General features: G+C 38.9%; 2 protein-coding genes and 1 non-coding gene across 12 annotated transcripts in view; 1 reads left to right on the top strand and 2 right to left on the bottom strand.

The window, feature by feature from the left end:
• RARS2 (arginyl-tRNA synthetase 2, mitochondrial) overlaps nt 1–5,336 on the bottom strand; it is a 77,062-nt gene extending 71,726 nt beyond the window's left edge. For 2 of the 3 annotated variants that reach the window (XM_042253419.2, XM_004011287.6), the window contains exon 1: nt 5,273–5,336. Coding sequence is in view for 2 of the 3 variants with exons in the window: in XM_004011287.6 (XP_004011336.2) it covers nt 5,273–5,308 (36 nt within the window). In the remaining variant the exon portion in view is untranslated. Of the gene's footprint in view, nt 1–1,960 lie in introns of all 3 variants that reach the window. The other variant, XM_060419574.1, reaches the window with a different exon arrangement.
• A 151-nt stretch (nt 5,337–5,487) lies between these two features.
• The window catches only part of ORC3 (origin recognition complex subunit 3), a 70,839-nt gene continuing 50,343 nt past the window's right edge, over nt 5,488–25,983 (top strand). For 4 of the 8 annotated variants that reach the window (XM_042253412.2, XM_042253417.2, XM_012182800.5 and 1 more), the window contains exons 1-7: nt 5,488–5,545; nt 8,246–8,300; nt 12,966–13,063; nt 14,816–14,960; nt 22,079–22,183; nt 23,292–23,443; nt 25,486–25,616. In XM_042253412.2, the coding sequence (XP_042109346.1) occupies nt 5,522–5,545; nt 8,246–8,300; nt 12,966–13,063; nt 14,816–14,960; nt 22,079–22,183; nt 23,292–23,443; nt 25,486–25,616 (710 nt within the window). In that variant the 5' untranslated portion in view covers nt 5,488–5,521. Of the gene's footprint in view, nt 5,546–8,245; nt 8,301–12,965; nt 13,064–14,815; nt 14,961–22,078; nt 22,184–23,291; nt 23,444–25,482; nt 25,617–25,983 lie in introns of all 8 variants that reach the window. The other 4 variants (XM_004011285.6, XM_042253416.2, XM_012182799.5 and 1 more) reach the window with 1 other exon arrangement.
• On the bottom strand, nt 8,902–8,974 carry TRNAC-ACA (transfer RNA cysteine (anticodon ACA)). Its single transcript has one exon. It is a non-coding gene; the product is annotated as a tRNA-Cys (tRNA).

Genomic DNA, 25,983 nt, shown 5'->3' with positions numbered 1-25,983 from the left:
CAATAAATTAGCAATCAATACCATCATCTGATAGCTGACAGATTAATTAAAAGCTGCCAAGAGTAAATCTGTTACATTAATGAAAGGACTGGAGTTTGAATTCTTTGCACTTTTACCATGTCATCTCACAGTCTTAAAATTACGAACTTATTTGGAGAAGCTGAAAAGTTTATTACATCCCAACAGGTATGATTCAGGCACTTTGCTGATCTGGGGAAAGAAAAGTGAAGAAAACAGGCTGACTTCGTGACGCTTATAACATACACCAAAACAAGTAAAACATGACAAAATAATTAACTCAAGTGTTATGACAGAAGCAGACAAGGGACTGAGATAGAGAATAACTGGAGGACCGTATTTATCAAACTATAGGTTGTCAGTTGGGAATAATTCAGTGAGTTACAACCAGCATTTCTGAAGAAAAATGAAGCAGTACAGAATAGAAAAGAATGCACACAGATTACAAACTATTGTTCTGTGCAACTTCCATCTAGTACAGGAAGTCATAGCACAAACTGCATTTCTTCAAGGCACAGGGAATAATCTATGCAATCCGAATGTGATGGCAATGGAAAGAACTTACTAGGTTGGAAAACAAGAAAATTATAGTGTGGTTACAATCCTACAGAAAGAAGGGCTAGAGTGGCATGAATTACTGTTAAGGTTCTGACAGTGAGTTTGTGTAGTTTTAAACAGATAAGTGATCTGATTTATGCTCTAGAAGTCACTTTTGTTGCTATAAAGAGAATGCATTGGAGAGAGGGCAAGAATGAAGACAGAAAGACCCATCAGAATGCTGCTGTAAGTAGCTGATGCAGGTGACAATGGTAGTTTGGCCTGGGGTGGAGGAAAGAAGGAACAGCAGCAATGGGAAAAGAGTGGATGAATTCAAGATATTATTTTGAAAACAGAATCAAAAGAACTTGATGAAGTAAGCATCAGAGGTATACTCTAAAGAATCAGTCATACCCAAATATTGTGGTTCCATGAGCATGCCATGCTCTCTTATGTATCTATGGATATGCTCTCCATGAAAAATCCTATCCCCACCAAGCTTTCACTCTCCTCACTTAGTATACTGCTACTCAACCTCTCCTCAACAGCATCTTTTCCACAAAGCCTTCTCTGACACTAACAGGCTGTCTTCTCCATATTCCCTCAGCATTTCACACATGGTTTTAATACAGTGGTTACAGACTGCACTGCACCAACCTGTTTATATGACTGTTTCTCAAGTTAGTCTGGAGCCATGCCAGGAAAGAACCCATATTCCATTTACTTTCAGCTTTGGGTCTGAGGTGCTTAAACACTTTAGGTGCTTAGAAAGTGCTTAGAAAACTTTAGACTCCGAGAACCAGAGAAATGGCAACATAAAAAGATCTCAGCTGGGTCGCTAGTGTTGAAGATGGAAAGATGAGACCATGAACCAGTTAGTAGGAGTGTCCAAGATGACCGGGTAGGAAGACCCTGAACTCACCTCCTCCCGTGGGTATAGCAAAATTACAACTATTTACAGATCAACTATTGAAGAGAAAGACCTGAAGACTAGCAGAAAATGTCTTCTTACAATTAACGATATAAAGGAACCACAACTACAATGGGTAGGAGAGGTGGAGAAGAGTATAATCCCATACTCCCAAACTGACAGGAAAATTACAAGACCAGAGGTTCTTCCAAAGGAGTGGGGGATCTGAGCCTCACATCAGGCTCCCCAGCCTGGAGGTCTTGCACCAGAAAAACAAGTTCTCAGAATATGTGGCTTTGAACAGCGGAGCGGTTAACTTTCGGGAGAGCCAGAGGTTTGCAGGAAACAGACTCCACTCTTAACAAGTGCACACAAAATCTCATACACGCTGAGACCTATGGCAGAAGCAGTACTTCAAAAGGAGCAAAAAATAAGTGAGTGAGCCTGCACGAAACTAAATAACTTTTGCACTGCAAAACAAAAAAGGTCACCTACTGAATGGGAGAAGATAATTGCAAACAATACACCAGACAAGGGGTTGCTGCTGCTGCTAAGTCGCTTCAGTCGTGTCCGACTCTGTGCGACCCCATAGACGGCAGCCCACCAGGCTCCCCCGTCCCTGGGATTCTCCAGGCAAGAGTACTGGAGTGGGGTGCCATTGCCTTCTCCAGACAAGGGATTAGCATCTGAAATATATAAAGAATTCATACAACTCAAAAACAAACAAACAAAAAAAAACTAATTAGAAAATGGGCAGAGGACTCGAACAGATGTTTTTCCAAGATATACAGAGGGCCAATAGGCACATGAAAAGATGTTCAGCATAACTAATCATCAGGCACATGCAGATCAAAACCACAATGAGATGTCAATTCACATCTGGCAAAATGGCTATTATCAAAAGACAACAAATAAATAACAAGCGTTAGTGAGGATACGGAGAAAGAAAACCCTTGTGCACTGATGTTGGGAATGTAAATTGGTGAAGCCACTATGGAAAATAATATGGAGATTTTTTCAAAAATTGAAACTAGAACTGCCATGCTGCTGCTGCTGCTAAGTCGCTTCAGTCGTGTTCGACTCTGTGCGACCCCACAGACAGCAGCCTACCAGGCTCCCCCATCCCTGGGATCCCCCAGGCAAGAACACTGGAGTGGGTTGCCATTTCCTTCTCCAATGCATGAAAGTGAAAAGTGAAAGTGAAGTCGCTCAGTCGTCTCTGACTCTTCGCGACCCCACGGAGTGCAGCCTACCAGGTTCCTCCACCCATGGGATTTTCCAGGCAAGAGTACTGGAGTGGGTTGCCATTGCCTTCTCTGAGAACTGCCATACAATCTATGAATTTCACTTCTAGGTATATCTTCAAAGAAAATAAAAACCCTAGTTCAAAAAGATATATGCACTCTTACGTTCATTACAGCATTATTTACTATGGCCAAGATATGAAAGCAATGTAAGTGCCCATCAATAAATGTATGGATAAAGAGCATGTGGTATATGTATACCATGGACTATTATCCAGCCATTAAAATTAAAAAAAGGAGTCTTGCCATTTGCGATGACAAGGATGGATCTAGCGGATATTACACTATGTGACATGTCACACAGAGAAAGGCAAATATTGTATGGTTTCACTTTTATGTGGAATCTAAAATGCAAAACAAATGATCAAACATAAGCAAAAAGAAACAGTTACAGCTAAAGAGAACAATCAACTGGTTGTCGGTGGGGAGGTGCTGAAGAAAATATCAATAGGTAAGGGCGATTAAAAAAAAAACTAGACTCATTAATCAAAATTTGCAGAATTAATGTGTTCTTTCATGTAACACATTCCTTCATTCCTAAATTAGGTAAGGAACCCCATTCATAAAGGTATGTATTGCACATATTATTTTTATCCTCGTCTCAGATCATCTCTCAATTATCTTGTTTGGGGAAAGATGTTTGCTTAGTCTTAGTTTATGTTGTCACACAACTCTGCTACATTCTGTTTAATGATCAGATTGTGCTCCTCACCTTCACAAACTAAACAGCACAGTGTATAGGAAGGAGCTGATTTCAAATTTAGATCTCTGTTCATGAACCAACACTTCGGTAGGTTATTTAATCTCTCTGAATCTCAATTTGCTCAACTGTATCACAAGGTTAATACTTCTCTATTGTAGGGGTGTCCCAAGGTTTAAATGTGAAGTAATTAGCACAAATATACTCAATACATATTTATTCCTGTTTCCCCAGCTTGGTTTCTCTATAAGGAAAAGTACAGCCTTTGCAAAACTAAACATAAAACGTTTCTGGTAATGGCACTATCTTGACCTCAGGGCTTTGAATGAAAACCAACTCACATACACACAAAAGCTTGGATGCTGAGGTCCAAAGCTACCTACCCCAGACATAGTTTACATGATTAACGTTTTTATTATTCATGTTGACATGATTTTATTATTTCTTTGCTTTCAATAGCATGATTTTACTTTTTTGGAAGAGTGAAAAAAAAAAACTATTTTTGATGAACTCTAACGTTCCAGTGTTTTATTCCCATCCTTACTACAGAGTTGTTTAAATAGTGAAACTGATTCTCCCTAAAACCGAGTTCCTCTGCCAAGTTCCGATTAACCTCTCAATCCAAAATATTATTCCCTTTCTTGTCTAACACCTGATCCCCTCAAGACTGAGGAGGAGCATCAAAGAAAAGGGACTGAAACCAACCAGGAAGGACCTTGTGGGTCCCTCTTGGGTATAAAAAAACTTTTAGTTCCCTTCAGCCCTCTAGCTCTTCCTTGAGTTCCAAATAGGCAGTTCAAAAAGTTATAAATCCGGAAAGTGAGGGAATACAGAAGAAAAGGAAAAGCAGTCAATCAGGCAGGGAGAAGGCAGAATCCTAATTACCCCTCAGAGGATACACAAAACAATCTACTTTGAATTCCTCTACTGGAACTAGGTGTCCACCCAGGTTAAGGAGGGTTAACTGCCTGCTAGCTAAGAACTCAGACTGTTTAGAACCTAAGGAATGAAGATGTTGATCCTTTCTGACCCTGGTGATTTCAACTAAACCTTATACTCTCAACCACTGACTCAATCTGATATGGAATTCACCTGCTCAAGCACCTTCACGAAAATGCACAATACCTTTAGCTTAAAACCTCCCCGATTTTGCCAGCTGATAAGATTATGCTTTGGGAAAGGTAACCCTTGGCAACCCCCACTTCTCCGTACTTGAGGCAAGTAATAAATCCTTCCTTCTCATCTTTGGTTTGGCTGCGTCTTCTGCCCCTACACCCCTCAAGAGGCAAACTGTTTTCCAGGAACAATATGCCTCAAAATCAAGACAAATAGGGCCTCGTGTTACATTTGGAGTTAGCAAAAATAACGCTAGGACGGGCAGCCAAAATGACTGCAAGAGAAATGACTGGTTTTGAAGTTAGCTCTTTTCAAATGGAAATTCAGATCCATCATCAACTACACTTAGAACGGAACACTAACTTCTAGAGGGTCTAGGCATGGCCCACTGACTTTCTATCCAGCTAACGCTCACTGAGCTGCGGGGCGGTAAGCCATGAGCGAAGCAATGTGCGCCTTTCAAGGTTTACTTTTCACCCTGAAAACTGATCTGGGCCGCAGGCTCAACCCTCTACCGGGTTTGCCTCGGCCGCTCCAGCACCTCCTGAAAGCCGAAAGCAAGCGGGAAAAACAAACAGGGTATCAGCAGAACCCGCGCGGCCTCCCGGTGACTGGGGGCTGGCTCGCAGCGGTGAAAGGGGCTTCGTGGCTCAGGGATCCACCATATGCCAGTTCCCGTGCCCGTACCTGACTGGCGATGGACCTGCGGAAACCGCACGCCATGTCTGACTCCACGAAGCGGGTTCCAGCTGGAAGGTCCAGAACTTCGCTCCTCCCTTCTCTGCACGCCCCGCCTACGCGCGCCGGAAGCCCGCCCCGAAGGGTGCTGCCAGCCAATCAAACAGCAGCGTGGCCCGCTACTAACCTCCGCCCCGCTGCCGCGAGGGAGCGCGGGAAATCCCGAGTGCATCTGGAGTTCCACCGGTTGCAGGAGCCATGGCTACCTCTTCCGTGTCCAAGGTATGTGGGGGCGGGCGCCCATTAGGACTCCATAGCTGCCTCATTCTCTTGTGAAGGAAGGATGAAGCAGAGGTTACATTGTCCAGTTGTCCTGGCTCGAGGGGCAGGAGCGGCGGGCGGAGCTGAGGCATCTTTGCTCTGCGTCTAGTGGAGGCCAACTTTGCTTGGGGAGCGAAGACGCCGAAATGCCTTAGTGTTTTGCCTCGGAGGAGGTTTTAAGTTCTGCTTTGTGGAGGTCGGATCCCGGGAGGATGTGCCCTAGTCTGCCCTCTTTTTTCCTTCCGCGTTGTTTGTTGTACGCCAAACGCTGTTGGGTACCGAGATACAAGTGGTAAACAAAATAGACGCAGATATTTTCATTATTACCAAAAGTTCTTTTAGGGCTTCTTTAGACACTGAGTGCCGCTTAATAATATTAGGAGTACAGCTGGAAGCTCCTGAAACTTAAGTTGTGTGATAAACCTGTGAATGCATATATAGTTGCAAAGACTTTTCTCCCGTTCAAACAGTAAATTAATGAAGGATATACCATGGATTTAATTGTTAATTTTAATTAAAACCACGTTAGAATAAGATTATGAGATTCAGTACTTTGCAAGCCTACATATTTGGGAAAAACTACAAACCATAGGATTCAAGCATACTGAAGTTTGAGCGACTGTGATGCTAGGTGCAAATGCCAGAAGAGCTGTCACTGCTAGTATTTTTTTTTTTTTTTAGGGTTGATGCTGTTTGTATTTTGCCCTGGTTATAAAGTTCATACGTTTTAAAAAAGTTTTATTGGGAGTATAGTTGTTTAACAGTGTTGTGTTCGTTTCTGTTGTTGTTCAGTTGCTAAGTCCTGTCCTTGTACAACAAATGAATCAGCTATATGTATACCTAAATCCCCCCTTTTTTGAATTTCTTTCCTGTTGGTTCCATAGGTTTTGAGTGGTCTGTCCCCTAATCCTTTTTGTTGCTTAAGCTTTTCTTATTTTTGTATATTTTGCAGGATTGTGAGAGTTTTATGGTTTTTTCTTTTTTCAGGAAAGCATTTATGACATAAGAGATGCTTGTATTGACATACTTATGAAGGACACCTTACGTAAATGAGAATCTTTAAGGACTGTTTCATTGGTTTATGGAACTGTCATCTTCCTTTTTGCTTTAAACTAAACTTCTCTTTCCTTGTCATGTTTTCTGGCTGTTGGCTTTCCTCCTGTCTTCTTCCATCTCCAACACCATTTCTTGACCAGTAGTTCAAAGTGAATAATGGTATTACTCCCGCTGCCATATATTGGGATCCATTCCCAGGGCTCTTCATGGTTCCTTTTCCTGCTCCTGAATCGCATGTGGCTATAGAAAGGAGGCAGTGACAAGCTTGTCATGGCACCAAAAGATTTTTCTTAAAAAAAAAAAATTAAAAATACTTGTGTATTTTAAATCATTCTGTTAGTTGCAGATAAAATTGTTCAAGACACAATTCTTATTTTGGACCCTGCTTCCTAGGTAGCTCAGTGGTAAACAATCTGCCTGCCAATACAGGAGACATGGGTTCAATCCTTGGGTCAGGAAGATTCCCTGGAGAAGAAAATGGCAACCCACTCCAGTATTTTTGCCTGGAAAATCCCATGAAACAGAGGAGCCTGGCGGGCTACTGTCCATGGAGTCATGAAAGAGTCAGACACAACTTAGCGACTCAACAACAATTCACATGGCCAGTTTATATTTGTACAGCAGTCCTTGGATCTATCCTGAGATGGGTTTTCCTAGATATATTTCTTTCATTTTCCATAGAAATGGAAATCTTGAAGAAGCTGTCCATGATACAGCTTTAGGATTGTAGAGCAAACATAGGGCCAGCAGCTGGTGGCCTGTGTATCACTAGTCAAATAATATGAAACTCAGTGTAGCTAGGAAATTACCAAAAACATTATTTGACAAGTATTTATCCATTTTGTATACTGATTGCCTAATGTATATGTTAACACTGTCCTAAACACTGGGAAGACAGTTATGAGTTAAATGCAGTCTGTACTCTGAAGGTGCTTACTAACTGGGGAGACACTCATAAATAGCTATCTTACATAGGGAAAATAATTTAAAACAAAGCAAAATAAAGATATACAAGTACTGTGAGATATTAAGGGAAGGAATAATTCTTCTGATTAGAGAAATTGGGAAAGGGTTCCCAAAGCAGGTGAATTGGAGTCAAACTTTAATGGATAAATGAATAAGGATTTTTTCAGATGAAGAAAGATATGTAAGGTGAATCAGTAGCCAGAATTGTCTGCCCTGCCAAGGTTCTAGATACTTGGAATTTAATTAAATAATGAATGTTTCTTTAGAGATGGGAAGGTGTCAGTATTTTTTATCATCTTGATGTTCATATTAATGTTCTTTTTTCACTAGGTTTTATAAAAATGGAGCTTTAATGGGTTTAAATTTCATCAGTTTTTATTTTCTTTGTCTCTTAGATTAGCTCCCAAAGAGTAAAATCAAAGAAGAGCTCCCCATGGGAGGGAGGAGAAAGAAGTGTTAAATTCCCTTGTTGTTTAAGAATTTCCCTTCTGTAATTCAGATTGAAGAAAGATGATTTCCTAGCACTTTAAAGAAATGCCTTAAAAAAATCTGTTTATTCATAAAATACTTTGTTAATCAGATTTGTCTACTCCTTGGCTGCTTTGACTTTATGCTATTTTTTCTCTGTCTTTTTTGTAGGGTTGCTTTGTGTTTAAGCCAAACTTCAAGAAGAGAAAGATCTCTGTGCCAATAGGTAAAATATCTTAATATGAGATTTGTTAGTTTTCCTCCCTCAAGTGTGAACTAACCTAACTTCTAATGAATTAGTAATTCTCTTGCCTAAGCTTGCTTCACTTACTGTGTTGATATAGCAGTTATATTCTAAGGCATAGGACAAAGTGGTAAGGGCACTGCCCTAGGCTCTAAAAGAAGATGCATATGTACCTTCAAAAGACAAATTGAAATTTCCTTCAAAGGGTTACCGTTCTTCAAGAGAGATTGTCTTAAAAATCCCAGTGATTTCTTGGAATGAGGTAGGGAGAATTGACTGCACAAATGCAAGAGGGATTTTTTTGAGTGATGGGTATGTTCTCTAGATAGGATGATTACGTAAGTGTAAACCTTGGTTAGGACATATCAAACTCTTAAATGGGCATATTTTATTATTTGTAAGTTATACTTCAATAAAATTAAATTATTAAAAAAATACTATCTTCTTCTTCTGAAAGTGAAGTGGCTCAGTTGTGTCCGACTCTTTGTGACCCCATGGACTGTAGCCCACTAGGCTCTTCCGTCCATGGGATTTTCAAGGCAAGAGTACTGGAGTGGGTTGCCATTTCCTTCTCCAGGGGATCTTCCCAACCCAGGGATCGAGCCTGGGTCTCCTGCATTGTAGGCAGACGCTCTTACCATCTGAGCCACCAGGGAAGTCCTCTTCTTCTATTTATATCCAAATATCTGTTTAGTGGTCAAGTTAGAAGGCTTGACTACTTCAAACAAATCAAGATGTTGTTATCAGTCAGAAAATGTTTATTGCACTGGTTCTCAATTGGGGCTGCAGATTATTAGTTATTTTTACATATTTATTTAGTTGCTTTGGGTCTCAGTTGTGGCACACAGGATCTTCATTTGCCACATTCGAATTCTTAATTGCAGCATGTGGGATCTAGTTCCCTAACAAGGGATCGAACCTGGGCCCCCTGGCATTGGGAGCATGGAGGCTTAGCCAGTGGACCACCAGGGAAGTCCCAAGATTAGAATCACTTGAGCAACTTAACAAAAAAAAAACTGATTTTTTTTCAGTGTAATTGTAGATTCATGTGCAGTTGTAAGAAAAAGTGGAGAGAGTTCCCTTGAACTCTCACTCAGTTATCCCTGTTGGTAGCATATCTCGTGCCTGTAGTGCACTTTCACAGCTAGCAAGCTGACAGTGGTACAGTCTGTCAACCTTATTCATATTTCAACTTTCTTAAAAACACTGATGCCCAGACCCTATCCCAGACCAATTGAATCAGATTCTTTGGAAGTGGGACCCAGGTGTTTATTTTTTTAAAAGCTCCTCTCAGGCATATTGAGTATTTCCACTCAATATTCAGTACTACGAAGATTCATTCTGATGGGAAAGTTATGTGCAGTTAAGTATACTCATGCGAAGAGTTGACTCAGTGGAAAAGACTCTGATGCTGGGAGGTATTGGGGGCAGGAGAAGAAGGGGATGACCAAGGATGAGATGGCTGGATGGCATCACTGACTCCATGGACGCGAGTCTGGGTGAACTCTGGGAGTTGGTGATGGACAGGGAGGCCTGGCGTGCTGCGATTCATGGGGTCGCAGAGTCCGGCACAACTGAGCAACTGAGCTGAAGTATACTCATGCACTAATTTCATATTAAAAAAGAAAAACCGGACTATCCTATTGTTTGACTAAGAAAATAAACAGTTCAAATATATAAAATTGGATTTTTCTAAATCATCACAGAAAGTAGATCTTCAGAGTGTTAATCCTTCAGTTTGAGACCAGCTGGGCTTCCCTGGTGGCTCAGTCTGTGAAGAATCCACCTGCAGTGCAGGAGACTGGGGTTTGATCCCTGGGTTGGGAAGATCCCCTGGAGAAGGAAATGGCTACCCACTTCAGTATTCTTGCCTGGGAAATCCTGTGAACAGAGGAGCCTGCTGGGATACAGTCTATGGGATGGCTGAGAGTTGGACACGACTGAGCAACTGACGCACACACACACACACACACACACGTGTTAATTTGTTTAATCCTCTCAGCAAACTATGAAATCAGTTTTAAACTGTTTTCTCCACTAAAGTATGTGAGGATACTTAGACTAGAAAGAACTTTCTCAGTGATAGTGCTAGCAAGTTGCAGAGCTGAGATTTGAAATCAAGCTGATTCCAGAGCCTACCGTCTAACCACTACTTAATACTGTCTCTCATAATGTGAGGCAGGTTTTTGCTTAGAACTTTTTGTGTTGAATTTCACCTGTAACTTACTAAGATTTGTTTAAAGATTTTTAGTATTAATGAAGCTAATATGTATAATTGTATAGTTTGAACTTTGAAGTACCTGAGGTGGTTTTTTTGGGGGATTGGGGGCGGTATTTATGTGCTGATTAAAGGCCAACAGATACTGTTTTAATATGAAACTCTTAGGGGGAACTGACCCTGATTATAAGATGGAGCAGAAATGAGGAAAATAAATTCAGATTTTAGCACTTGCTTTTGCTGGCTTCAGTTCTTGAAACAAATTGCCTGAAGAAGTAGGAAGATGCTCTGCATTCCTCACCATCTGTCCCCTTGGCTTGAAGACACTTGGGCATATATATAAAAGAATGGTACCTCTCCCTCGCCTCCACATTGTGCGGATGACTGCACATCTGTAACCCAACTGGGCAAGGGGTGGAGAGGGAGACAGGGAGGGCCAGGCAGCCTGGCACTGTAGGGAGTATTCACCCGAGTAAAGCCTCTAGAGTAGGAGCAGGAAGGAATCTCAACAGCAAGAGCTTACCTCTTTAGTTCATCTTAATACCTACTTTTTAAACTTTTTACCTACCAGATCTACAAATGACAGCAGGTTAAAGTGTCCTACTGGTGTTTTTTCCCCTCCAAATTCTAATAGTTAGAATTATATATTTTGATGTAGCATAAAAAGTAATCTCTTGATTTACCACTTTGTTTTATATGCTTTTACTCTTCAAATTATAATGACTTTTTCACAATGAAAAAATAGATAAATTTAAAACATAAATAAAATAGCTTTTTCTATTTAAGGACCTGTGTTGTTCTGTTTTATCTCTTAATAATAATGTATCTTCTTGCTTTTATTTGGTTTGCATTTTTATTCTATATTCTTGTCTATCCTTTTACCATATGATGACTTCAGTATATTCTAAGGCTTTTGATAAATTTTAAAAATCAGTACTTGTCAAAAATTGAGTAACAATTAGAAAGAAGAGTTCCTCAACTTGAAAGAAAATTTCTATTCCAAACTATCAACTAACTTTAAAACTTTTTCAAAGGATACTAGCAGCATCTCAGTGAAATCAGAAAAAAATATGTACTTTCCCAATTATTTTTTAATACCATGACACTTGTAGCTGCTGCAATAAAATATCTATCAGTAAACAACAGGAAATATGAAGAGAAGAGGAAAACTATAAGGCCAATAAAATATTTGAATATTTTACATATTCAAATATTAAAAGAGAGACCTGTAGTATTTCGGGATGTGAATTTTTTTTAGCATATTAAAAATGTCACTTCTTCCCTAGTCAATCTATAGATTTTACTTTATGCAGTCCAACACCAGTATAATTGTTTTTGAGAAGTGACAAAATTAATTTGAAAGAATGTCTTAAATTTTTTTGAAAGAGAATAATGTTTGATGGTGGTAGGGAGAAGCTGCATCTATTTGATATTAGAATGTACTACACAGCTACAATAATTAAAAGAGTTCAGAATTGGTATGGGAGTAGAGTTGGATTTGATAGAACAAAAGAAGTTCAAAAACAGTTTCAAGTGTATTTGTAAGTATTCAGACCATAAGGGCATCTTACATTGGTGGGAGCAAGGATGGATTATTCAATAAGTGAGTATTTTTTAAACTGAAAGTTTGCAACCCAAGTGTGAGTCATGAAATCAATTCAGTGGGTCCTGACAGTTTTAAAAACAGGTTGGAAAATGTTTGCTACCACTTGAAAATGAAAAGTACTTTTATAGGACTTTTTGTTTTTCATAGATGTACATGTATAGGATGTAAATGTGTTCCTTAGTATGGATCATGGTTTAAAGAGTTTGAAAACTGTTGCAATAAATAGTATGTTGATAAATGTCTAACCGTTCAGAGGAAAACATTCAAGAAGGATCTAAAATGCAGACTAAATAAAAGACTGTGCTATACTATTTCAGCTGAACAAAGAATAAGAATAGTAGCAGTTAAGTGAATGAGAATTAAATGAATGAAAATAGAAAAAGAATAGTAGCAGAAAAATTAATGAGAATCATTTAGTAAAGGAGAATTAAATGAATGAGAATCACTTAATAAAGGAGAGTTCAAATATGTGAAGTATACAGAACCTTATAATAAGAGCAAATAGAGAAGATATATTTAATACTAAATGTATGTACCTCAAACCAAAACCATTAAATAAACTATTAGAAATTTTTAAAAAATGATAGAAATACAATCAAAATTAAAAAGATTTTTGAACTTACAAATACCATTAGTATAATAAAAATATAGCTATAAATAAAATTAAATATAAAGGATACTGAATGTTACTTATTCTAAACTATATATATTTCTGGTGTTTATTAAAAAATTCAATCCTGTCACTTCCTGTGTGATTTTACACAGAGATTTCCTAAGTGTTACCATGTAAAAAAGAAACTGACTGATTTCTTTCTGTTTTTAGAGGACTATTTTAATAAAGGGAAAAATGCATCTGAGGACAGTAAGCTTCGCTTTGAAACTTACCAGTTAATATGGCAGCAGATGAAATCTGAAACTGAGGTGAATCCCTTTTATTTTTTTAAATAAATAAGGTTTCTTTAATATCATACATCTCATGTTTGTTGGCTTCCCATTTTACTTTCTACCAATTTATAAGAGTATTGATGACATATAGTTAATCTTGGTTAAGCATAATATGTATATCCTAAAACAAACCACAACACCCTTGTTTCAAGTATTAAGCCTAGCTTCAGGTATTGGGATATATATTTACAGTGGTGGCTCCTATGCATAGGCCGTTTTCATATCGTCACTACTTTTAAATAGTGGCACTCTTTTTATTTTTTCAGTTAATTTTATTGGAGGCTACTTAGTTTCCAATATTGTGGTGGTTTTTGCCATACAGCGACATGAATCAGCTATGGGTATACATGCGTCCCCCATCCCAACCCCCTGACCCACCTCCCTCCCCATCCCATCCCTCTGGGTTGTCCCAGAGTGCTGGCTTTGAGTGCCTTGCTTCATGCATCGAACTTTGGTAATACACAGTGTAAATAGTGGCACTCTTTAAATTATCCATTCAGTTACACATTTAAGAAATCAAGCTAATTCTAAGCTACTTCATTCTCTCATCCCCTTTTTCAGTTGCCATGTTCTTAATATTTCAGCACTGAAAAGTTTCTCCACCATAGCAGATTTATAGATGTGGGGCCAGCATCTTGAGGGGACTTGTTTGGTTCGACCACACAGGATTGTATTTCTTGTTCTTTTGTGTCTTTAGGGGGCAGAGTTGTGCACTTCCAGTGTATTACTGCTCCCCACCGCCCTCTGTTGCTTTCCCCCTGATGGCTTTGTTCCTTCCTGTATTCTGTGGGACCCTTGAAGCAGTTTGGATTTATGGTTTCTAGTTTAAAAAATCTAAATGGTCCCAATAGATTGTCATTGTATCCTCTTAACTGATGTCCCTGCCTCTGATGTCAAACCCTTCGGGTCTGTCGCTTATCCCTATGCCACCACTGGCCACATCCCGTGGGGGCAGATCCAGCCCTATGCCAGGCTACAGGGGTTTTCCAGCCCCACTACCAGTACAGCTCCTGTGATCCCGTCTAATCTGGCCTTCACAGATTAACCAGATTAACCCTTCTTAACCCCGATTTAATCATACCTCTGCTCCAAATCCCTTTAATGGTTCTCCCCACAGGACAAAATCCTAAGGCTTCAACATCAGGTATATATTTCCTTGGTCTGGTCCCTTGAGTGTTTTGTCCAGTCTCATCATTCCTGGCCACTTCTCATGTTCTTTATGCTTAGGTATGTCTTTGGTTCTCCAGATGATTGGTGCTTTCTTCCTTGTTTGCCTTCTCCATTGCCCATTCCTATTCCTTGTTCATTTTTTTTCATCCACCATCACCTCCTGCATCACCTGCTCGGTGCTTTGGCTTAAGTATATTACCTGCTCAGCTTAAGTTGGATGGTCCTACTTTTTGCATAGATTGCTACAACAGTATTGTAACAGTGTATTTTAATTTAGTTGTAAGTGTTCTATCTCAGTTGTTCTCTTTTCTTAGGGAAGAGATCTTTTCATTTGTAAGGTGATTAGAAAATGCTTGTTGAATAAATAAATCAGATATTTTAAAGGAAAGAATCTCAAACACTGGATATTTAAGGAAAAGAATTTCTAAATTTCATCTAATAATCATTTTATATGTGATCTTTAGAATTGAAATTATGACTGTTTTCTTTCTCAGATTTGGAAAGATGTATCAGATTACTGCTAAAAATAACTTGTGAAGTTTTGTGTTTTCTTTGTAGCGACTACAGGAGGAATTAAATAAAAACCTATTTGACAGTCTCATTGAATTTCTGCAAACATCTCATTCTGGGCTCTGGAAGAATTCTGAAGACTGGAGCTGTGAAATAAAACTCAGAGAAATTCCAACTGCTGCTCTTATTCTAGGTACAAATGTGTGTGTTTGTTTTTTTGTAAATAGTGGTTTTGTTGTTGAGAATAGAATGGAATCACCTGTTCTGATAAATTTGTTTTGTCTTTTTCATTTGCATAATTACATTGATCAAAATTTGCATACTTTGAAAACCAATTAAGTGTTCTTACATTAATCATACATCTGTAAATTAAAAGAATTGACCGAGGGTTAGTCCTTACCTTTTTGTCAGAAAAATGAAGGGGCAATAAATTTGTATTACTACTACTCTTTCTTCATTAGTTATTTTAATATGAGATTTGAATTCAGTAATAAACTATCAGTATATTGATAGATGTGACTTTTATATATTTTAAGTCATATCTTCAGTGAAGTTACTCTGACCTTAATTTTATTTCCCTGTGCTTATTTTTAAAAATTTTGTATTGTAATATTGTGTTAATATTAACTGTTCGGAGGGGGAGGTTGGATGAAATAAATATGTTACTTAAGTCACTTCAGTCATGTCCAACTCTGTGTGACCCCATAGACGGCAGCCCACGAGGCTCCCCCATCCCTGGGATTCTTCAGACTGCAGATTGTAAATTTTTTAGGTGCTTAAGAATCCATTACTAATATCTCATTTTAATTAAACATCTAGAATGCAGGATATTGGAAACAGTTCTTTGGAATCATTTCAGTTTAGTTCAGTCGCTCAGTCTGTCCGACTCTTTGCGACCCCATGAATTGCAGCACGCCAGGACTCCCTGTCCATCACCAACTCCCGGAGTTCACTCAGACTCGCGTTCATCGAGTCAGTGATGCCATCCAGCCATCTCATCCTCTGTGGTCCCCTTCTCCTCCTGCCCCCAATCCCTCCCAGCATCAAAGTCTTTTCCAGTGAGTCAACTCTTCACATGAGATAGCCAAATTACTGGAGTTTCAGCTTTAGCATCATTCCTTTCAAAGAAATATTAGCAACTTTTCTTCATTCCTTTTGAAAGGAAAGTTGGATTTATTTGGATTCAAAACATACTCTTCATTGTATTTCCAATTTATTATTTATTCAAGGTATTTATATTAGTGAGCTCTCAGATAAGAAATTAATTCTGTTATTTAATACTGCCTCTAACACTGTTCATTACCTAAATATTCTTCCTGATATTCAGGTCAATACCTCTCAAACTTTAATGTACCTACAAATAATCTCCAGGGATCTTAGTAAACACAGATTTTCATTAATAAGTCTAGGGTGGGGCCAGACTTATTTGCTGGTTATTTAAGCTTGCTCATTTCTAACAGGCGTCTGGCTGATGCCCATATTGCCAATCCCAGGACCACTCTGAGTAACAAAACTCCAGCGAATGATTGTTGTAATGCTGTGGACCAGTTTTTCAGTGCAGTTTTAGTTTTAAACCCCTTCTATCTGCTGATGAGAAACAGAGGCCTAGTGATGGCTGGCTTGTACTCTCGGGTGTTTTGTTTCTCTCCTGCCAGGTTATACAGCCTGATAGATGGCTGTTGTTGTTCAGTCACTCACCTGTGTCCAGCTCTTTGTGACCCCATGGACTGTAGCATGCCAGGCTGCCCTTTCCTTCACCATCTCTTGGAGCTTGCTTTTTAAATTCATGTCCATTGAGAAGGTGATGCCATCCAGGCATCTCATCCTTTGTCCTCCCCTTCTCCTATTGCCCTCAATCTTTCCCAGCATCAGGGTCTTTTCTGATAAGTCAGCTCTTAGCATCAGGCAGCCAGAGTATTAGAGCTTCATCATCAGTCCTTCCAGTGAATATTCAGGACTGATTGCCTTTAGGATTGACTGGTTTGATCTCCTTGTAGTCCAAGGGACCCTCAAGAGACTTTTCCAACACCACAGTTCAAAAGCATCAATTCTTTGGCACTCAGCCTTCTTTATGTTCCAACTCTCACATCTGTACATGACTACTGGAATAACTATAGCTGTGACTATATGAACCTTTGTTGGCAAAGTAATGTCTCTGCTTTTTAGTATTCTGCCTAGGTTTGGTATAGCTTTTCTTCCAAGGAGCAAGTATCTTTTAATTTCATGGCTGCAGTCACCACCTGCAGTGATTTTGGAAGAAGAAAAAAACTCTCACTGTTTCCACTGTTTCCCCATGAAGTGATGGGACTGGATGCCATGATGTTAGTTTTCTGAATGTTGAGTTTTAAACAAGCCTTTTCACTTTGTTCTTTCACTTTCACAAAGAGGCTCTTTAGTTCCTCTTCACTTTCTGCCATAAGGGTGGTGTCATCTGCATATCTGAGGTTATTGATGTGTCTCCTGGCAATCTTGATTCCAGCTTGTGCTTCAGCCCGGCATTTCGCATGATGTACTCTTCATATAAATTAAATAAGGAGAATGACAGTATACAGCCTTGATGTACTCCTTTCCCAGTTTGAAACCTGTCCATTGTTCCACGTCTGATTCTAATTGTTGCTTCCTGAACTGCTTACAGGTTTCTCTGGAGGCAGGTCAGGTGGTCTGGTATTCCCATTTCTTGAAGAATTTGCCACAGTTTGCTGTGATCCATGCAGTCAACAGCTTTAGCATAGTCAATAAAGTAGAAATAGATGTTTTTCTGGAATTGTTTTGCTTTTTCTGTGATCCAGTGGATGGTTGCAATTTGATCTCTGGTTCCTCTGCCTTTTCTAAATCCAGCTTGAACATCTGGAAGTTCTCGATTCATACACTGTTGAAGCCTAGTTTGCAAAACTTTGAGCATTACTTTGCTAGTGTGGGAAATGTGTGCCATTCTGCAGTGGATTGAACATACTTTGGCATTGCCTTTCTTGGGATTAGAATGAAAACTGACCTTTTTCAGTCCTGTGGCCACTGCTGAGTTTTCCAAATTTGCTGGCATATTGAGTACAGCACTTTCACAGCATCATCTTTCAGGATTTGAAATAGCTCCACTGGAATTCCATCACCTCCACTAGCTTTGTAGTGATGCTTTTTAAGGGCCACTTAACTTCACACTACAGGATGTCCAACTCTAGGTGAGTGATCACACCATCATGGTTATCTGGGTCATTAAGATCTCTTTTGTATAGTTATTCTCTGTATTCTTGCCACTTCCTAATATCTTCTGCTTCTGTTAGGTCCATACCGTTCCTCTCCTTTTTTATGCTCATCTTTGCATGAAAAGTTCCCTTCAGTTCAGTTCACTTCAGTCGCTCAGTCGTGTCCGACTCTTTGCATGAATTGCATGCAAATTTCATGACCCCATGAATTGCAGCACGCCAGGCCTACCTGTCCATCACCAACTCTCAGAGTTCACCCAAACTCATGTCCATCGAGTTGGTGATGCCATCCAGCCATCTCATCCTCTGTCGTCCCCTTCTCCTGCCCCCAATCTCTCCCAGCATCAGGGTCTTTTCCAATGAGTCAGCTCTTCTCATGAGGTGGCCAAAGTATTGGAGTTTCAGCTTTAGCATCAGTCCTTCAAGAGAACACCCAAGACTGATCTCCTTTAGAATGGACTGGTTGGATCTTCTTGCAGTCCAAGGGACTCTCAAGAGTCTTCTCCAACACCACAGTTCAAAAGCATCAATTCTTCGGCGCTCAGCTTTCTTCACAGTCCAACTCTCACATCCGTACATGACCACTGGAAAAACCATAGCTTTGACTAGATGGACCTTTGTTGGCAAAGTAATGTCTCTGCTTTTTATTATGCTGTCTGGGTTGGTCATAACTTTCCTTCCAAGGAGTAAGCATCTTTTAATTTCATGGCTGCAGTCACTATCTGCAGTGATTTTGGAGCCCCAAAAAATAAAGTCTGATACTGTTTCCACTGTTTCCCCGTCTATTTGCTATGAAGTGATGGGACCAGATCCCATGATCTTAGTTTTCTGAAGTGTCTCTATTTTTTTGAAGAGATCTCTAGTCTTTCCCATTCTATTCTTTTCCTCTATTTTTTTACATTGATCATTTAGGAAGGCTTTCTTATCCCTCCTTGCTCTTCTTTGGAACTCTGTATTCAGATGGATTTATTTTTCCTTTTCTCCTTTGCCTTTTGCATCTCTTGTTCTCTCACCTATTTGTAAGTCCTCCTTAGATAACCATTTTGCTTTTTACATTTCTTTTTCTTGGATATGGTTTTGATCACCACCTCCTGTACAATGTTAGAAACATCCATCCATAGTTCTTCAGGCACTCTATCAGATCTAATCCCTTGAATCTGTTTGCCTAATATATGGTTGTTTGATAAAGTCAGGGGTCTGAGGAGAACATTTTTCCAGCTAAAGACAATGTTGATTATCATGTTTCCAGTAGACAAATCTGTTGTTTTAAGGAGCTAGTGTTAAATAGCTAATGAAGGCAGTCAGTGAAAGATAAGATAAGCCATTGTTTTATTAAACTCCCAACTTTGTTCAGAGATGCATTGTCACACTTGTTGGCCTTTTATTCAGTCCAGTTCAGTCGCTCAGTCGTGTCTGACTCTTTGCGACCCCATGAATCGCAGCACACCAGGCCTCCCTGTCCATCACCAACTTCCGGAGTTCACTCAGACTCACGTCCATCGAGTCAGTGATGCCATCCAGCCATCCTATCCTCTGTCGTCCCCTTCTCCTGCTCCCAGTCCCTCCCAGCATCAGAGTCTTTTCCAGTGAGTCAGCTCTTCGCATGAGGTGGCTGAAGTACTGGAGTTTCAGCTTTAGCATCATTCCTTCCAAAGAAAACCCAGGGCTAATCTCCTTCAGAATGGACTGGTTGGATCTTCTTGCAGTCCAAGGGACTCTCAAGAGTCTTCTCCAACACCACAGTTCAAATGCATCAATTCTTCGGCGCTCAGCCTTCTTCACAGTCCAACTCTCACATCCATACATGACCACAGAAAAACCATAGCCTTGACTAGATGGACCTTAGTCGGCAAAGTAATATCTCTGCTTTTGAATATGCTATCTAAGTTGGTCATAACTTTTCTTCCAAGGAGTAAGCGTCTTTTAATTTCATGGCTGCAATCACCATCTGCAGTGATTTTGGAGCCCCAAAAAATAAAGTCTGACACTGTTTCCACTGTTTACCCATCTATTTACTATGAAGTGATGGGACTGGATACCATGATCTTCGTTTTCTGAATGTTGAGCTTTAAGCCAACTTTTTCACTATCCTCTTTGACTTTCATCAAGAGGCTTTTTAGTTCCTCTTCACTTTCTGCCATCAGGGTGGTGTCATCTGCGTATCTGAGGTTATTGATATTTCTCCCGGCAATCTTGATTCCAGCTTGTGTTTCTTCCAGCCCAGCGTTTCTCATGATGTACTCTGCATATAAGTTAAATAAGCAGGGTGACAATATACAGCCTTGATGTACTCCTTTTCCTATTTGGAACCAGTCTGTTGTTCCATGTCCAGTTCTAACGGTTGCTTCCTGACCTGCATACAGGTTTCTCAAGAGGCATGTCAGGTGGTCTGGTATTCCCATCTCTTGAAGAATTTTCCACAGTTTATTGTGATCCACACAGTCAAAGGCTTTGGCATAGTCAATAAAGCAGAAATAGATGTTTTTCTGGAACTCTCTTGCTTTTTCCATGATCCAGCAGATGTTGGCAATTTGATCTCTGGTTCCTCCGCCTTTTCTAAAACCAGCTTGAACATCAAGGAGTTCTCGGTTCACGTATTGCTGAAGCCTGGCTTGGAGAATTTTGAGCATTACTTTACTAGCATGTGGAGGATGAGTGCAATTGTACGGTAGTTTGAGCACTCTTTGGTATTGCCTTTCTTTGGGATTGGAATGAAACTGACCTTTTCCAGTCCTATGGCCACTGCTGAGTTTTCCAAATTTGCTGGCATTTTGAGTGCAGCACTTTCACAGCATCATCTTTCAGGATTTGAAATAGCTCCACTGGAATTCCATCACTTCCACTAGCTTTGTTCATAGTGATTCTAAGGTCCACTTGACTTCACATTCCAGGATGGCTGGCTCTAGATGAGTAGTCACACCATTGTGATTATCCGGATCGTGAAGATCTTTTTTGTACAATGCTTCTGTGTATTCTTGCCACCTCTTCTTACTATCTTCTGCTTCTGTTATGTCCATACCATTTCTACCCTTTATCGAGCCCATCTTTGCATGAAATGTTCATTTTCTTGAAGAGTTCTCTAGTCTTTCCCATTTTGTTGTTTTCCTCTATTTCTTTGCATTGATTGCTGAAGAAGGGTTTCTTATCTCTTCTTGCTATTCTTTGGAACTCTGCATTCAGATGCTTATATCTTTCCTTTTCTCCTTTGCTTTTCACTTCTTTTCACAGTTATTTTTAAGGCCTTCCCAGACAGCCATTTTGCATGCTAAATATCATTTTGATATCTGTACTCAGAGGATCAGAAATATATCCATTTAAAAATAGCCTGCCAGCATTTTCATTTGTTTCCTGGTAAAAAAATTGCTTACTGGTGGTCTAGATAACTCTGAACTTTTTTTTTTCCTTCCAAGCAGTTAAAGTTTTATAGTAGCAAGTCTTTCCCAGGGTCTGCTATTGGAACTTGCCTAAGCATCAAGGCACCATCTAGAAATCACAGATTATGATGTTAGGGAACTTACCAATAGATAGAATTTTTTTAGTGGGGAAATGGCCAGTCAACTCTGATAACTGCATGCAGAGCACCCAAACTGATTTGTGGAAATGAGACCCAGGGATACAATGAATTCTGAAAGAACCTAAAGTTTTAATTTATTTTTAGACTCTTCCCTCAAAAATCAACGTAGCACGACTTTTTTTTTGTATTTTGCTATTTTCATTTAGTAGTAGTAATGTTTGGATTCTCCTCAGTTGTTAAGTTAGGGTCACACTAAGGGCCTTATTTTTGAATGATTATTTTAAAAGCTCTTTATGAGTTTGAAATTCCTCCTAAGATGTTTTCACGGGTCATCTACACATCCCCAGTAGTTTTTTTTTTTTTTCTTAAAGGAAAGTTGTGTTAAATACCTTTCCTGACAGGTATAGTGCCTGCCTCTTTGAATCTGTTTGTAATGGAGATGTTTTCATTTATGCAGTATATTTTCTTATTTTCTATTATTAATCATGTTTTGAAAATGTTTTACTTAGTAATTCACTTGGTGTGTAAAGTTGCTTTTCTTATAGTTAAATTATTAATGATAAAAATGATGGTATATATTGGTTTATTATCCCATAGGTGTGAATGTAACAGATCATGATTTAACACTCAGAAGTCTAACAGAAGTACTTCAGAATAATGTCACTCCTTATGTAGTCTCATTGCAAGCTAAAGATTGTCCAGGTAAAATATAAATGCTCTAACAGCCTTGATAAGATGTTGCAAATCTTTTCCATCCTTTTCTGTGTCTCGCTTTCATTATCCTTTTCTATTTGTGGGAACGGCGTGGCACTGCACTTTTGGCAGGATGAGGTTTTTTAAGTGCCTCTCAGAGTAACCTTGACTTTTGCAAGACTCTTGACCACTTTTGTTCAGTTTATTCTTGCCCCACCCCTACCATATCAGCTTCACTACCAGTGATCATTCAGGCACATCCCATGATGTGTTCCTGAAGCCAGTAAAATGTTAATAAGTTGGACATTTCGGAACAGGAAGTTGAGAATTGAGGAACTTTTTATTTAGCCCAACAGAGAAGAGACTACATACGTAGGCTCATATTCACAGCCTCAAATCATTGTATCATCCCACTTTGGTCAAAAAAAAAATAGTGCATTGCCAGAGCTAATCTTGATGGAGCCATTAAATCATGAAAAATGTGGACACTAACAGAGTCAGATGTGCTTAGATTTGGATTGACAAAAGGGCTTCAAGTGGTTACATTCATGTTCATATACTATTTGGAATTAAAAGTCCTTGGGACATCTTTAAAATGACTATAGGGACTTCACTGGCGGTCCAGTGTTTAAGACTGCACACTTCCAGTGCAGGGGGCACGAGACTGATCCCTGGTTGGAGAACTAAGGTCCCACATGCCGCATAGCACGGCCACCAAAAAATAAAAAAGATGATTATAAGGAAGAGTTTAATCAGTAAAATAACTTATGTAAGTAATATTGTTGATCTCTTTTTAGGGGCCTTAAAAACCTTTTGCTGTCCAGTGTAATTTAAATGTATATTTTTCCTAATATAATTTGTAGTTTTCATGTTTACACATTTGCTTAGGTAACACTTTTATTATAATAAATATAAACTTTGTCCTAGTGTTAGTCTGAATTCATAAAATTTAAATATTAAGGAGAGAATACTAATGAACTTTAATAATTAATATGTTAAATGTTATGTTAATATTAAGTGTAGGAAAACACGTTCTACTGAGATAGTGATCAAGAGGTTTCAGGTGTCTTAGATTTGTTTTAAGGGAATATTCTTTCTTATGTTTTATGTTCTGTAGATATGAAACATTTTTTGCAAAAGCTGGTCTCACAGTTGATGGACTGCAAAGTAGATGTGCAATCCAAAGAAAAAGAAAGTGTTCAGGTCATCCAGAAAAATGTACATTATTCAATGGATTCTCTTTCCGCTTGGTATATGAGTGTCACACAGGTAAATGTAAACTGACAGTTTTTTGTTTTTTTTTTGCCAAGAAATTGGTGTATGATTGAAGAGGCTTGTAATTACAGTGAACTTAGTACTGTTTTCATCTACTAATGGTATGTTTATGCAGCACTAGGTAGCTAATTTAGTAGTAGCTACTTATTTTTCCTAAGGTTACTAGACTCTAGAAGTTTTCTTTTATTGGTATGCAACCTAGTTCCTGGGAAGTGTTTAGTTTTTTACAGGATCATTTTATTTGTGGGAGAATGTTATCTAATGACAAGACAGCATCAGGAATTTGTTCTGCTGCAGATTCTATCTCTATGACAGTGGCTTTGGGTTCCTCGTTATTTACTTTGGTGCAGTAGAACCATGCTTTCAGTACCCATTGTTTGATGAGGAATAGTCATATATGTATATATTCAGTTGAGTTCATTCGCTTAGTCGTGTCCAACTCTTTGTGACCCCATGGACTGCAGCACACCAGTTTTCCCTGTCCATCACTAACTCCTGGAGCTTCTTAACTCATGTCAGTCGAGTTGGTGATGTCATCCAACCATCTCATCCTCCATCGTCCCCTTCTCCTGCCCTAAATCTTTCGCAATATCAGAGTCTTTTCCAGTGAGTCAGTTCTTTGCATCAGGTGGCCAAAGTATTGGCGTTTGAGCTTCAGCATCAGTCATTCCAGTGAATATTCAGGACTGATTTCCATTAGGATGGACTGGTTGGATCTCATTGTAGTCCAAGGGACTCTCTCGCGTCTTCTCCAACACCATAGGTCAAAAGCATCAATTCTTCAGTGCTCAGCTTTCTTCACAGTCCAGCTCTCACATCCATACATGACTACTGGCAAAACCATAGCTTTGACTAGATGGACCTTTGTTGGCAAAGTAGTGTCTCTGCTTTTTAATATGCTGTCTAAGTTTTTCATAGCTTTTCTTCCGAGGAGTAAGCGTCTTTTAATTTCATGGCTGCAGTCACCATCAGCAGTGATTTTGGAGCCCATAAAAATAAAGTTTCTCAGTGTTTTCATTGTTTCCTCAGCTATTTGCCATGAAGTTATGGGACCTGATGCCATGATCTTCGTTTTTTGAATGTTGAGTTTTAAGCCAGCTTTTTCAGTCTCCTTTTTCACTTTTCATCAGTAGGTACGCACACAGATATATATATATACACACACATAATGTATACATGTATAAATCTCATGTGTTCCATGTTTGGAGTTCTCGAGGAATAAATGCTCTGTAAGTAAAGTATGTTTAACAGGCAGATAATATAAATGGAAGTTTCATTCTACCATGACAGCTCTGGTGAAACTGAATAACCTAGATGATTCATGAGTAACTGCACCATAAAAACCACAGTCTTAGTTTATGATGCTGTTGTAGCCAGATAGTATGGGAAAAGTTACTGTAGTAACGTTTTCTGCTGAATATATTTGCTGAAGTCATCATAAATGAAGTTTGTTTTGCTTTATATAGGGATTAAACTGATTCTAATGCTTACCAGAATATGTTAATTTGATCCACAGTTTGTTTCTGGAAATCAAATACTGCCTGAGATTTAGGTCAGAAATCTTAAAAGTTGGGATTGAATTAGATGATATTTAAGATGTTTTTCAGCTTGAAATTTCACAGTAGTGGAGCAGCAAGTAGTGTTATTCATTACAGTTTTTAATTAGAAACACTGGTTCTCCCCGTAAAGCAAAGCAAAATATAACATTCTATGAACAGAAAAATCAATTTTATAGAAAATATTCTCTTCTCCCCATGCTTTTCCTGTCATTTTCTCAGATTGAAGAAAGTATAAATATTTCATATGATTTATAGATTTTATGAATTTTTTTCTTCTTGGTTATTATTCCCATGTCAGACACAGAATGATTCTGCTAATAACTGTTGGAATGAATTTCTCTTTATTACGTGGGAGAAATAACAGAAATAATGTTACTGTGAAATATGAAGGACAGTATATCAACTTGTGGCATTATAGCATTGTTTGGGTGGTAAAGCTTACTTTTAACTCTTTCTTTCCACACGGCTCGTAAGAAGACAGACCCCAAAATGCCAAGAAAAAAGAGGACTTTTTCTAGCCAGTGGCAGTCTCCTCCTGTTGTGCTTATCCTAAAGGATATGGAAAGCTTCACCACAAAAGTACTTCAAGATTTTATAATTATCAGCAGGTAGATGGTGTATCTTTTGGCTTTTTCACAAAACTTTTTATTAAGAAGATGTATAATTTTTAACTCAAAAAACAACCTTTTGCAGAGAAAATGCATAGCAGTTTAATCTTCATTTTGATGCTAATGGATTGAAACCAGGATGGTTTCAAACTGTTTATAAAATTGAATGTTTAAAACCACCTATCAGATTTTCATGTGCTTTTTGATCTAAAAAGGAGACTCAAAAGACAAGTTAGCCAGTTTTTAATTAGAATGATAAAGCAGAATGAAATGTAGTTTCTCTCCCAAGGTTGTCTGTTTCTTACTTGCCCACTAGATGGATAAGCTACTCCAGGTTGAGCTAGTCTTGTCGTGTCTTATTTTCTGA

This window comes from Ovis aries, chromosome 8 (genome assembly GCF_016772045.2).
Source record: "Ovis aries strain OAR_USU_Benz2616 breed Rambouillet chromosome 8, ARS-UI_Ramb_v3.0, whole genome shotgun sequence".
NCBI classification, from domain to species: Eukaryota; Metazoa; Chordata; class Mammalia; order Artiodactyla; family Bovidae; genus Ovis; species Ovis aries.
Note: the sequence above shows the minus strand (reverse complement) of the source record. Positions and strands in the feature narration are given on the sequence as shown.